We start from the raw sequence: 9,939 nt of genomic DNA on the forward strand, positions 1-9,939 counted from the left end.
CTTGCCCCCCAAGTCAGGTGGGGCGCCCCCACCCCCAGGGTTTCCAACCCTAGGCGCAGGGGGAGGCCCAAGTGGAGTGCACCAGCCCACCAGGGGCTAGTTCCCTTACCACTTCAGCCCATGGGGCCCTCCGGGATAGGTGGCCCCACCCGGTGGACCCCCGGGACCCTTCCGGTGGTCCTGGTACAATACCGGTGACCCCCGAAACTTTCCCGGTGGCCGAAACTGGACTTCCTATAGACAAATCTTCACCTCCGGACCATTGCGGAACTCCTCGTGATGTCCGGGATCTCATCCGGGACTCCGAACAACTTTCGGGTTACCGCATACAAATATCTCTATAACCCTAGCGTCACCGAACCTTAAGTGTGTAGACCCTACGGGTTCGGGAGACACGTAGACATGACCGAGACGACTCTCCGGTCAATAACCAACAGCGGGATCTAGATACCCACATTGGCTCCCACATGCTCATCGATGATCTCATCGGATGAACCACGATGTCGAGGATTCAAGTAATCCCGTATGCAATTCCCTTTGTCGATCGGTACGTTACTTGCCCGAGACTCGATCGTCGGTATCCCAATACCTCGTTCAATCTCGTTACTGGCAAGTCACTTTACTCGTTACGTAATGTATGATCCCGTGACCAACCACTTGGTCACATTGAGCTCATTATGATGATGCATTACCGAGTGGGCCCAGAGATACCTCTCCGTCAAACGGAGTGACAAATCCCAGTCTCGATTCGTGTCAACCCAACAGAGACTTTCAGAGATACCTGTAGTGTACCTTTATAGTCACACAGTTACGTTGTGACGTTTGGTACACCCAAAGCACTCCTACGGTATTCGGGAGTTACACAATCTCATGGTCTAAGAAACTGATACTTGGCATTAGAAAAGCTTTAGCAAACAAACTACACAATCTTGTGCTATGCTTAGGATTGGGTCTTGTCCATCACATCATTCTCCTAATGATGTGATCCCGTTATCAATGACATCCAATGTCCATAGCCAGGAAACCATGACTATCTGTTGATCAACGAGCTAGTCAAGTAGAGGCTCACTTGGGACATGTTGTGGTCTATGTATTCACACATGTATCACTGTTTTCGGTTATACAATTATAGCATGAACAATAGACAATTATCATGAACAAGGAAATATAATAATAATCATTTTATTATTGCCGGGCATATTTCCAACAGAAGGAGCTATGAACATTGAATAAAGTGGCAACTATTTCCCCTAAGAAAACATAAAAAATGGAACAAAAATGATACACATTTTTCATGCAAGGCTAGGAAACGATCATGAGCGAATAAAATCAATTGTGGCTATTACTCCCTTCGTTCCTAAATATAAATCTTTTTAGACATTTGAAATGGACAACAACATACGGAAGTATTTAGACATATTTTAGAGTATAGATTCACTCACTTTGCTTCGTTTGTAGTCACTTGTTGGAATCTTTAAAAAGACTTATATTTAGGAACGGAGGGAGTATATTTTATCAGGAACTTTTCTGGCCTAGCCCGACGGCAAAAGAAAAGGGAAAACCATTACTTTTTTTTCTTCCAAATATGACACCTCAACATACCATCATGTATGCAAAAAATTCTTCACCTCGAGAACCATCCATGAGAAAAAATCAGTCTATTTTGTCACATATATATTCTATAAATCATATGTAACTTCAATTCAAACTCTCATATTATTAAGAAAAATATATTCATGTCCATACAATCGAAGCTTCGTTAAAATATATTGCAACCAATTCCTTCGGGTATACTCCCTCCGTTCCGAAATACATGACGCTGGGGATTTTTCCCGGCCAGGTGAAAAAGCAGCGAAATGACCAGGTTACCCTTCAATTTTGAATTCTCTCCTCGATCTCCACCCAGGTCGTCTTCCAGATCCGCCCGCCTCCATCGCCCCCCACCTTTGGATCCTCCAACTCCATCGCCCCCACCTCTGGATCCTCCACCTCCATCGCCCCCACCTCTGGATCCTCCACCTCCATCGCCTCCCATCTCACCCAGCAGATCCCCTCCCATCCTCCCCGTCTTCCTGGGCCAGCAGATCCCCCTCCTCGTCCTGGGCCAGCAAATCCCCACCTCGTCATCCCAAGGCCAGCGCCCTGCTGCAGATTGCCGTCACCCTCCCAGGGCCTCGCCAGCTCCACCTCCAGGTACTGCAGATCGCCGCCGGCTTCAGGTCCTGGTCGTTCAACAGGTCCAAAAACGGGCAATTCAGTTGCATGGTGTTGAGGGTTGTGGCAACAGAATTTAGCATGACAAAAATTAGTACTGGAGCATGATGTTGCATGACGTTGGAGTAGTTGCATGATGTTGGAGCATTCAAAAATCAGTGCTGCACTGGAGTAAAAGTGCAGTACTACTGAAACAGTTGCATGATGTTGGAGTGTCATTAACAGAATAGCATGATGTTGGAATACAATTGCATGATGAAGTACTACAGGGGCAGAATCACTTTTACAACATCATGCAACATCATTTTCATGGCAGTACTAGAATTGCATGATGTTGGAGTACTACAGAGCTTGATGTTGCATAAACTTATACTGTGGCAGTACCTGAACAGGCTCCAGGTCCAGAAGGTGCAGCTCCAGGCTCCATTGCACCAACTTCAGAATAGGCAGTACCTGAAAAAGGAAATAGACATAGTCAGGGAAGAGGCATGGATTTTGATCTCAATTGCACTCCAGCCGAAGAAGAAGACATGTTGAAATGCTGCTGCTGCTTGGTTGATTACAGAGAGCTCGGTAGGCAATTAAGGCCTCACATCTGACATTAGCATCCGTAACATTTGCTAGCACTACTCCTAGCAGTACACTAAGATCACAAGAATCTCCATTTGCTAGCACTACTCCTAGCATCTGACATTAAGTTTTCACGGAGAAGAGACAGGAAGAGGAAGAGAGAGCAATACCTCAAGGAGTCATCATCCATGGACGCACAGCCGGGCCACCGCGTCCATCCTCTCGCCACCTAATGCAACAGCTGCTCCTCAAGGAGTCGCTCATGGAGGCCGCACGCGAGGAGGACGGCGGCGGCCGCGGCGACGACAAGCTGCCGCAGGTGGTGTTCGACCGCATCCTTCGGCGTCAGGTGGTGTACGACGCGCTCAAGCACGGGGGCAGGGCGGAGGTGTCGTCGTGGGTCCAGCTGCTCACCATCCTCCTCTCCTTCGGCACATCGGCGCTCGGCACCGCCTACTGCTCCTTGTCACTGCCGCACAGATGCAGCAGCTCCCCACAGCTGCACAGATCCGGCAGCTTCTCACCGCCACAGATCCTCTTCCCGCAGCTCCTCCTACTCCAGCAGCTCCTCCGGCGGTAAAAATCAAATCTTGGGACAACTAAGCAGGGATGACGCGAAAGATGACGCGAGAGAAAGAGGGCAGCGGCGACGCGGTTAAGGGAGATGCAGCGACGCAGGCGAGGGAGATGCGGCTGCTACGCGGGCGAGGGAGATGCGCGGCGATGCGGGCGAGGGAGATGCGGCGGCGCCACGGGGGAGGGAGATGCGGTGGGAGAGAGGCAGAGAGCGATACGGGCGAGGGAGACAGAGAGAGTGAGAGAGAGGGACTGAGAGCGATGCGGTCGAGGGTAAAATCGGAAAACGCGTATATTTCGTAGCGTTACGAAATTTCAACGTGCAAACGTAAAACGTCATGTATTTCGGAACGGAGGGAGTACATTCGATACTTATGGATCGGTATGGATCGGTAGGAAGCATCCAAATTGCATTACGATTTGACCCGGTGATATCTTTGCACAGATCCTGCACTGCATGCTATTTCCCCTAAAAAATAAAAAATGAAATAAAAATGATACACATTTTTCATGCAAGGCTAGGAAACGATCATGAGCGAATAAAATCAATTGTGTCTATTATACTTTATCAGGAGCTTTTCTGGCCTAGCCCGACGGCAAAAGAAAAGGATAAAACATTACTTTTTTTCCTTCCAAATATGACACCTCAACATATCATCATGTATGCAAAAAATTCTTCACCTCGAGAACCATCCATGAGAAAAAATCAGTCTATTATGTCACATATATATTCTGTAAATCATATGTAACTTCAATTCAAACTCTCATATTATTAAGCAAAAAATATTCATGTCCATACAATCGAAGCTTCGTTAAAATATATTGCAACCAATTCCTTCGGGTATACATTCGATATTTATGGATCGATAGGAAGCATCCAAATTGCATTACGATTTGACCCGGTGATATCTTTGCACGGATCCTGCACTGCATGAGTTCCCCCATTCCCGTTGATGTCGAACACTCGCAGCAGGTTGTCGCCACACAGCCCCATCCAATAGACGCAGTTGGGTCTCAGCCCGGAGGCGGTCGCAGAGCAGCAGCCACTGAAATACAGAGGGCACATGAGGAAGGCTCGGTCGCCGATGTCGCGGACCTTGCGCCACCTCTTCCCTGCCAAGTCCAGCTTGTACACGCCGCAGCCGAGAACGCTTGTGGCGCCACCGATGTCGTAGTGCAAGAAGGCGGTGACCAAGTAGAGCTCGCCGCCGAGCTCGACGAACGACAGTGCCATGGAGGTGGTCTGCGGTGGGCGCTCGATGTCGGGGACCGGCACGGAGCCGAGGACCGGTGCAGGGGAGAAGTCGAGCACGCCGAGCTCACCCTCCGACTTGAAGTAGAACGTGCCTCCGACGGCCGTGAGCCGGGTGATGAACTTCTTCGCCTGCATGCTCCTGCCGTTGACCACCGGGGACGTGACGCTTCCCATGTCGTACTCGTGCCTCACCCATCCACGTCCTCCGGCGGCGTCGCCGCCGACGTGGCAGTACCACACCACCGTGTCCTCCGGCTCGACGGCGACCACCGTGAAGCTGCCGGCGGTGGTGGGCTTGCCGGACAGGGAGCAGGCGGAGTGCAATGGTATCTCCTGCCCCGGCGTGAGGGGCGGCAGGTCGATCTTGTCCGAGGTCTGAGGGCTCCACAGGAAGGTGGCGAGGGTGGAGGTGTCACACGACAGCACCCACCCGTGCGGCGTCATCCATCTCCGGAACCGCCTGCTCCCGGCGTCGTCGCATGCGTGGTGTTGGTACTGTTCCCCTTTGGAGATGTCGAGTAGGGTTGTGTAGGGCTCCCCTCCCGCCCCGTCGTGGTCCACGACGAGGCACGGCAACGGCACCGGCACCGGCGCCGAGAACTCCATGTCGGCGTTGCCGGTCGATCCTGTAGATGTCGTCGTCGCGAGTCTGCACGAGTTAACAAACACGTGGGTGTGTGGTCTTAAATAGGAGGCGTACCTGCACGGATGTACGTGTTGGACCCCGACTCGAATCCCTCCTCTGCATACGATCGGAGTCGTGCACAGTCCTGTTTTTACGATCCGGCCGGGACTAGCCTATGGATTCCAAAAGCACGTTCTCCATAGTAGTGTGCCTTTTGCGTTAATTTTTTTTTAACATCATTATAGACACAAGTGTTCATATACACGCGCATACACTCACCCTTATAAACTCACATACGCAGACCCTACCCCTATGAACACCTTCGAAAGACTGAGCCGGCATATCTACACTACTATTAAACAAGAGAACTTCACGAGGGCGGACGAAAACTCTGCCTCTAGAAACAACCCACGCCCGCCTGAGCCAAAATCTCCTGCCTCTGTCGTTCCTATCGCCCCTCCCTCCGCCGCCGCCGCTGCTCTAGGGAGGATTGAGCCCCCGCCTCCGCCGTTCCCCACCCCTTCCCCCTCTCTTATCCTCGCCACTGCCATAGGATGCCGCCGGGCGAAGCTCGGCCTGCGTCGGTAGCGACGGGTCCCTCTCCTCCCTCGGGCGGCGGCGGCGGCGGTGCGAGACACAGCGGGCTCGTCCTGCGCCGGTGATGGCGGGGTCCCTTTCTTTCCTCGGGCAGCACCGCCGGAACGGGGGCTAGGCGGGGAGACGTTTATTCCATCTCCAGGAAGCCGTCGCCGTCTTGCCTTCCTGAGTATGACACAAACCCTAACAAGATTAAAAAAACCGACTAAAAACGGAGCCCTCCCGCCGGCCCTTGCCATGATCCACCGCGCTTCCATGGCCCTAGGGCCACCGTAGACGAGGCGGACCTGCGCCGGCGAGAGGCACGAACCCTAACTTCCTTTCTTGAAGGGGGTCGTTCGGGAGTTATCGATTCCGAAAACATAAACGTTGTCTTCGTACTTCTTTTCTTTTTCTTATATATTTTTTAATGTTTTTGAGGAAAGAAAAGGGTCCTTGGTAAGAAAAGAAGTTGTTCATTTGTATAATTATTTGGTGCATAGAACTTTTATTTTTGTTCACAGTAGCTACGGATACGGTCAAAAAATAATAATATGGCCACGGTGAACACAAACTATGACTAGAGCAAAATAATATCGTTACTTGCAGTGAACAAAGTGTTCAACAAACTAGCACAGGAGCCCGCACACATACATGACATTATTCGTTGTGCTAACAATATGTTTGTAAATTAAAGTATGATCTCATGTATATTTGTGATCCTTTTAATTTCCTTTCAAAAAAGTATTGATCTCATTACAGAATATCTTGCAAATATTCGAATACGTATAAATCATATGTATGTTCAATTCAAACTATCATATTATTAATTAGAATATTCATGTCCATACAATCGAAACCTCATTAAAACATATTGCAACAAATTCGTTCAGTTATACATTGAGTGTCTTCTAGTAGTTCATTCCATGTTTATGGCTCATCACTAGGAAGCATCCACACCGCATTACGATTTGGCCCGGTGATATCTTTGCACGGATCGTGCACTCCATGCGTTCCCTCATTCCCGTCGATGTCGAAGACTCGCAGCAGGTTGCCGCCACACAGCCCCATCCAATAGACGCAGTTAGGTCTCAACCCGGAGGCGGTCGCAGAGCAGTAACCACCGAAATACAGAGGGCACATGAGGAAGGCTCGGTCGCCGATGTCGCTGACCTTGCACCACCTCTTCCCCGCCAAGTCCAGCTTGTACGCGCCGCAGCCGAGAACACTTGTGGCGCCACCGCTGCCGTAGTGCAAGAAGGCGGAGACCAGATAGAGCTCGCCGCCGAGCTCCACGAACGACGGCGCCATGCAGGTGGTCCCCGGGGGACGCTCGACGGCGGGGACTGGCACCGAGCTGTGGAGCGGCGCAGGCGAGAATTCGAGCACGCCGAGCTCGTCATGCGATTTGAAGAAGTAGAACTTGCCTCCGACCGCCGTGAGCCGGGTGATGAACTTCTTCCCCTGGATTCTCCGGCCGTTGACCACCGGGAACGTGACGCTTCCCACATCGTACTCGTACCTGACCCATCCACGTCCTCCGGCATCACCGCCGACATGGCAGTACCATACTACCGTGTCCTCCGGCTCGACGGCGACCATGATAAAGCCGGCGGTGGTGGGCTTGCCGAACAGGGAGCAGGAGGATTGCAAGGGTATCTCCTGCCCCGGCGCGAGGGGCGGCAGGTCGATCTTGTCCGAGGTCTGAGGGCTCCACAGGAAGGTGGCGAGGGTGGAGGGGTCACACGAGAGCACCCACCCGTGCGGCGTCATCCATCTCCGCCTGTTGCGTAGCAGCGCGTGGGCGTCGCCGTCGCATGCGTGGTGTTGGTACTGATGTTCCGGTTTGGAGATGTCGAGCAGGGTTGTGCAGGGCTCCCCTCCGGCGCCGTCGTGGTCGACGACGAGGCACGGCAACGGCAGCGGCAGCGTCACGGGCACCGGCGCCGGTAACTCCATGTCTGCGTGGGCGGACGATGTAGTCGTAGCGATCGATCGAGTCTGCACAAACACGTTTTGTGATGGTACGTGCGTACGTGGCCTTCTAAACAAGCGGGTTATAGGAGGCGTACTACGTGCACGTACGTGTTGGACCCCGACCCGAATCCATGCACTCTGCCCTGAACACGTACGATTGGAGTCGTGCAGTTGCACTCATGTTTGTCAGGATCGGGCAGGGACGGCCACAGATTAGAATTTCTTAGTCAAGGTATTGCTTTCTTTCTTTCAGGAGAAGAAAAGAAAGGCGATCTCGTGCCACCAGAGCGTCTTCCTCCGCCGCCGTCCTCCGGCGGCTCCCCTCCGCTAACGACCTCGGTCGTCGGTGGTGAGGGGGTCGCCGGATCCACGCGTGTGGATTGTTTTAGGCATTAGTTTCTTAGGATTTTGGGTTGTTCATCGTCATGGTTTCGGCAGTGGCGATGGCGGCACCGACTAATAAATCTTCAGATCCTTCCCCAACGAGGCGATCCGCTTTTGGGGTGGATTTGGAAATCAGACTGTTCAAGCAAGGATGGTGCGGCGGCGGCGGCATCCTCGTGGTGGACCTGTGTCCTTGGGCTCTCCGCCGTTGCGACGGCGTTTGCTCCAGCGCCGGCGTGGAGCTTGGGAGGTAGTCCAGGAGCGGATGCAGATTGTAGTCTGCATCGACGACATCTGAAAGATGGTGGATCTGGGTTCGTGGTTCGTGGCAGGAAGGTATGGTTTCCTCCTCCAACATCTTAGTTGGGTCGGGGAGCCAGATCTGGAGTTCCATGGCGTGTCCGGAGTGTTGCCCCGGTCTGACTCGTTCAACGACAATGGCTTCACCTTTATTGGTGAGCCACCTTGGAGGTCCGCAAAGCTGCATATCAGCGATGGAGCCGCGTCAAGCTCGGGTGTGGAGGTGATCCGTCATGTTCGCCTTTGGTGGCTGCTATGGTGGTGCCAGAGGCAGGTGACGGGCGTTGGTGTCAAGCTCACAGAATTCTTCAGTCTTGTTTGTAATTTTACTTCTTGGCTGGTGTTCCTGTGTGCAAAGGCTAGCGCTCTGCTGTCTTTTTAGTTTTGTCAGGTCGGTATGTACGTGGCTTGTACTATGATCCTTATGATATAAATGAGATACGTATTACCATGAAAAAAAAAAGAATCGGGCAGGGACTAGTCGATGGTGATTCTAATATTATGCACACGACTTACTTACTTACTAGCAAAAGAGCCATCTGTTGCAATGGGAGGAAACAATACGGCACACGCCTAATCCAATAATCATGACTCAAGACCCCAACAGATCCATGTCCATTATTTGAACATGGCATCCTATATATGCCCTGCCCCCCTCTCTCTCCATAAGGTGTTGATGATTTCTTTTGTCTTCGATCTTTTTTTATTGCAGGGACTTTTGTCTTCAATCTGATTGTGATGAGGTGTTCATGTGCAACAGGGATCTTCGGTATGGAAAAAAGACGGATTGTCCACTATTGGTTAAAATTATTCCATAAATATAATTTAAAAAATGTTAAATAGGTAAAATAACATATTCAAATTGTACACATCGCTATTGATTAAAATTATATCATAAATAGAATTTAAAAATGTTAAATAGGGAAAATAACATCATAGTCAGATTCTACACGTTTTTCTAATCAAATTTCATATATAATAATTTACAATTGAAGTTACACTTTAAAATATATGATTTTTTAAAAAGAATTTGTCACTTATAGTTGATTTGCGGATTAATTAATAGAAATGGCAGGTTTTTTTTGGGAAAAAAATGAATTCATTTTTTACTTAAGTCTGGAATGCGGGTTTATTTCAAAAAAAATTGGAACGGTGTTTCTGAAAAAATACAAAAAACGATTCATTTTTGTCACTTAAGTCCTAATTGCGTGTTATTTTTGGGAAAACACATGATTTTTTCGTGAAATAGGCGACGGGACGACCAGAAGCAATGCTCGCTTTATTATTAGGTAGAGATTACTACATTGCTACTACATGGCATATGTCGTAAGTTATAAAAAAATCAAAGCTAAAATAAATACAATGCAATCCATTTTACAATAAAAACAACCCCATAGATGCGGATTCGAAAAACTCATATAAGTTTTCTTGAGCTTTGACTTAGGGACAAGCTGGTTCTGAA

The 9,939-nt window shown here is 50.1% G+C and overlaps 1 protein-coding gene across 1 annotated transcript; it reads right to left on the reverse strand.

Annotated features, from left to right (window-relative positions):
• Positions 1-1,820: 1,820 nt before the first annotated feature.
• Positions 1,821-2,689, reverse strand: LOC119305135. The gene is made up of 3 exons (XM_037581739.1): positions 2,599-2,689; positions 2,005-2,222; positions 1,821-1,944 (listed from the first exon to the last, which is right to left on the reverse strand). Exons 1-3 carry the CDS (start codon positions 2,639-2,641, stop codon positions 1,873-1,875), a joined length of 333 nt encoding a protein of 110 aa, XP_037437636.1. The 5' UTR covers positions 2,642-2,689; the 3' UTR covers positions 1,821-1,872.
• Positions 2,690-9,939: the final 7,250 nt, after the last annotated feature.

This window comes from Triticum dicoccoides, chromosome 5B, assembly GCF_002162155.2.
Source record: "Triticum dicoccoides isolate Atlit2015 ecotype Zavitan chromosome 5B, WEW_v2.0, whole genome shotgun sequence".
Taxonomy (NCBI): domain Eukaryota; kingdom Viridiplantae; phylum Streptophyta; class Magnoliopsida; order Poales; family Poaceae; genus Triticum; species Triticum dicoccoides.

Coding starts and splice junctions, on each gene's coding strand:
- LOC119305135 (XM_037581739.1), bottom strand. CDS start 2,641: ATGGAGCCTGGAGCTGCACCTTCTGGACCTGGAGCCTGTTCAG. Junction 2,223..2,598: donor TGGACCTGGAGCCTGTTCAG/GTACTGCCACAG, acceptor TTGAACGACCAG/GACCTGAAGCCGGCGGCGAT. Junction 1,945..2,004: donor TGGAGGTGGAGGATCCAGAG/GTGGGGGCGATG, acceptor GAGGATCCAAAG/GTGGGGGGCGATGGAGGCGG.